Raw genomic sequence first — 2,251 nt, 5'->3', positions numbered from 1 at the left:
GTCTCGATCTCCTGACCTCGTGATCCGCCCGTCTCGGCCTCCCAAAGTGCTGGGATTACAGGCTTGAGCCACCACGCCTGGCCCATTGCTAAATATTTTTAAGGTTAAAAACAAAAAGCTGAAGTACCCCGTGCTAATCTCACAGTATTGTTGAAAACATTTACGTGGAGACAATAGATGTGACAGTGTGGTATAGGCACTAGTTGGTGTTATAACTCACTCACTCTTTATCCCCAGATTTCTGAAAAGGCTGCTGCTTCTCCCATCTCCGGCTATCTGCCCATTCTAGTCTAGGACCTCATGCCCTCTCCAGCCTTCTCCACCCCATTCCTCTTCTCCAACACAGTTGGACCCACAGATCCTGTTCCTCTGCTGGGGTTTGCTCATCCATGTCCCAGGGTGGGGTGGTCTATCCTGCCTTCCTCTGAATTGAGCTTTCCAGGGATGCCCTTTCCCCTCCACAGAACCTTAGACAGGGCTGCACACACAGAGAAGCTCCACAGGAGATCATGAAGCAGCAAAGCTTGAGTTCTGCATGTCTTTCCTCCTCTGGCCTCCCTGTGTCCACTGGGACTCTGGCTGAGCACAGGCAGAAGCATGGGCAGGGGTGAGTGACACTGCTGTGACAGACACCGTGGAAAGAAGAGGTCAAGAGGGAACTGTGTGAAGCCCTCATTCAGAGAATGTCACAGGATAATCTCAGGGACTCAGTTACTTATGGTGATTTTAATTCTAGGACACACCTAATCCCAGTGTCACCTCAGGAGCTAGCTAGCCCCTTCTAACTCGGACTGCAAAATCAATTTTCAGCCCTGGAAGAAGCTTCCTCAAGTCCTGGTCTCTGGGAAGCCCCTTAGACTGTATGTTTTCAATAAACAAAAACCCTCGACCACTCTTCTTTTCTCTCCTGGGCTGCTGAGGAGAAATCCTGTATTGTGAGACACTAAGAGGGGGAGGGAAAGAGGGTTCGCCTAGCCATGAAAGCATCTTCACAGCCTGACTCACAGGTTGGTCACAAGCCTGGCAGGTGATGTAGTAGAGAGAATGGAGAAGCACAATCAGAGGGATACCAGGCTTCTGGGGATCCGTCTGCGAGTGAACTGAGGGAAGGGAGCGAGATCCACAGGAGGCTAGAAAAGGCACGCTGGCTGGGTGGGAACGAGGCAGCAAAGACAGGAGTGAAAGGAACAATGGGAGGAAGAGGGACATAGAGGGAGTGTGTATATATGTGGATTCAAGATAATGTCTGGGTCTACAACTGTATTTCCAGGCTCCAGATTCACACCTCTTCCTCTCTGCTTCTTTCGTTCCCCAGGTTAGGTGCTTTGCACACATCCCTGCCTCATCCAAGAGCTGTCCTTCATTTCCCCCCAAGGACAGGGCTGCTGTCCTCCCCTAGCGACCTTGATGTAGAGGTACAGCCTGACGGAGACTGTGAAATGGCCCCACCCCCACCCTCTGTCCCTTCTGTGGGAGTCACCTGGGTGGTGGTCCTGTCCCTGCTTTGCCGCCTCAGTCACTCTGAGTCTTGGCCCCGCCCCGCCGCCCCCGCCTTCAGCACTAGGGACAGCGACCAGAGCTGAGGTCTGGACCCTCGCCCCCTTCAGCGTCCCTATTTTTTCCTGATAGTCATGCTGAACTAGGCAGGTGCTAAGGAGGAGGTGTGGGGATGGGAGATAGCAGAGCTCGGCTTCTCCCTCAGACTGGCCCCGATACTTAGAATATAATTTCCCAGATCTCCAGCAAGCAGGACTGGAGGAGGCAGGGGTCCCAAACTCCGGTACTTCCTGTGGTCCGGTTGGGGTCCCGGGTTCCTGAAAGAGGAAATCCAGGTCTCTGGAGATCCCCTGATATCTGCTTGCCCCTTCTGGTGCCCCCAGCTTGCCAAGGCACGGAGGACCTCCGGCAGGGGATACCCGCCCAGGAATTCCCAGGCTAGATTGGAGGAAGTGACTCTCCCGCCCCACCAAGGGATCCCTGGGCTGGAAATGAAGTGACCGTGGAGGGTGGTGCGGGCCGGGTCCCGGTGTCGCTGCCCGCGAGGGTGGGATTGATGTACCCTGCCCTCCCGGCCGAGCCCCCAATACCGGAAGTCGCTGTAAGGGTGGATGATCCAGGCCCCCGCTGACTTCACTCTCTCCTGCTCGATTTCCACTGCTTTGTGGCTGCCGAACACCCGAAGGGAGAACTTGTTGACCGTAGGTTGGAGCAGCGTCCCAAGGTGCCTTCTCTTAGGCTCAGACTCAGATCC

At 54.8% G+C, this 2,251-nt stretch overlaps 1 protein-coding gene across 1 annotated transcript in view; it reads right to left on the bottom strand.

The window, feature by feature from the left end:
- Nucleotides 1-2,248, bottom strand: part of HCN3 (hyperpolarization activated cyclic nucleotide gated potassium channel 3) — a gene marked incomplete at its 5' end in the record, with an annotated part of 11,927 nt that extends 9,679 nt beyond the window's left edge. Inside the window, one exon of the mRNA XM_011987557.1 lies at nucleotides 2,088-2,248. Coding sequence (XP_011842947.1) covers nucleotides 2,088-2,248 — 161 coding nt within the window. The remainder of the gene's footprint in view (nucleotides 1-2,087) is intronic.
- Between the last annotated feature and the right edge of the window lie 3 nt (nucleotides 2,249-2,251).

Source organism: Mandrillus leucophaeus, unplaced genomic scaffold (genome assembly GCF_000951045.1).
Source record: "Mandrillus leucophaeus isolate KB7577 unplaced genomic scaffold, Mleu.le_1.0 Scaffold310, whole genome shotgun sequence".
In the NCBI taxonomy this organism is placed as follows: Eukaryota; Metazoa; Chordata; class Mammalia; order Primates; family Cercopithecidae; genus Mandrillus; species Mandrillus leucophaeus.
Note: the sequence above shows the minus strand (reverse complement) of the source record. Positions and strands in the feature narration are given on the sequence as shown.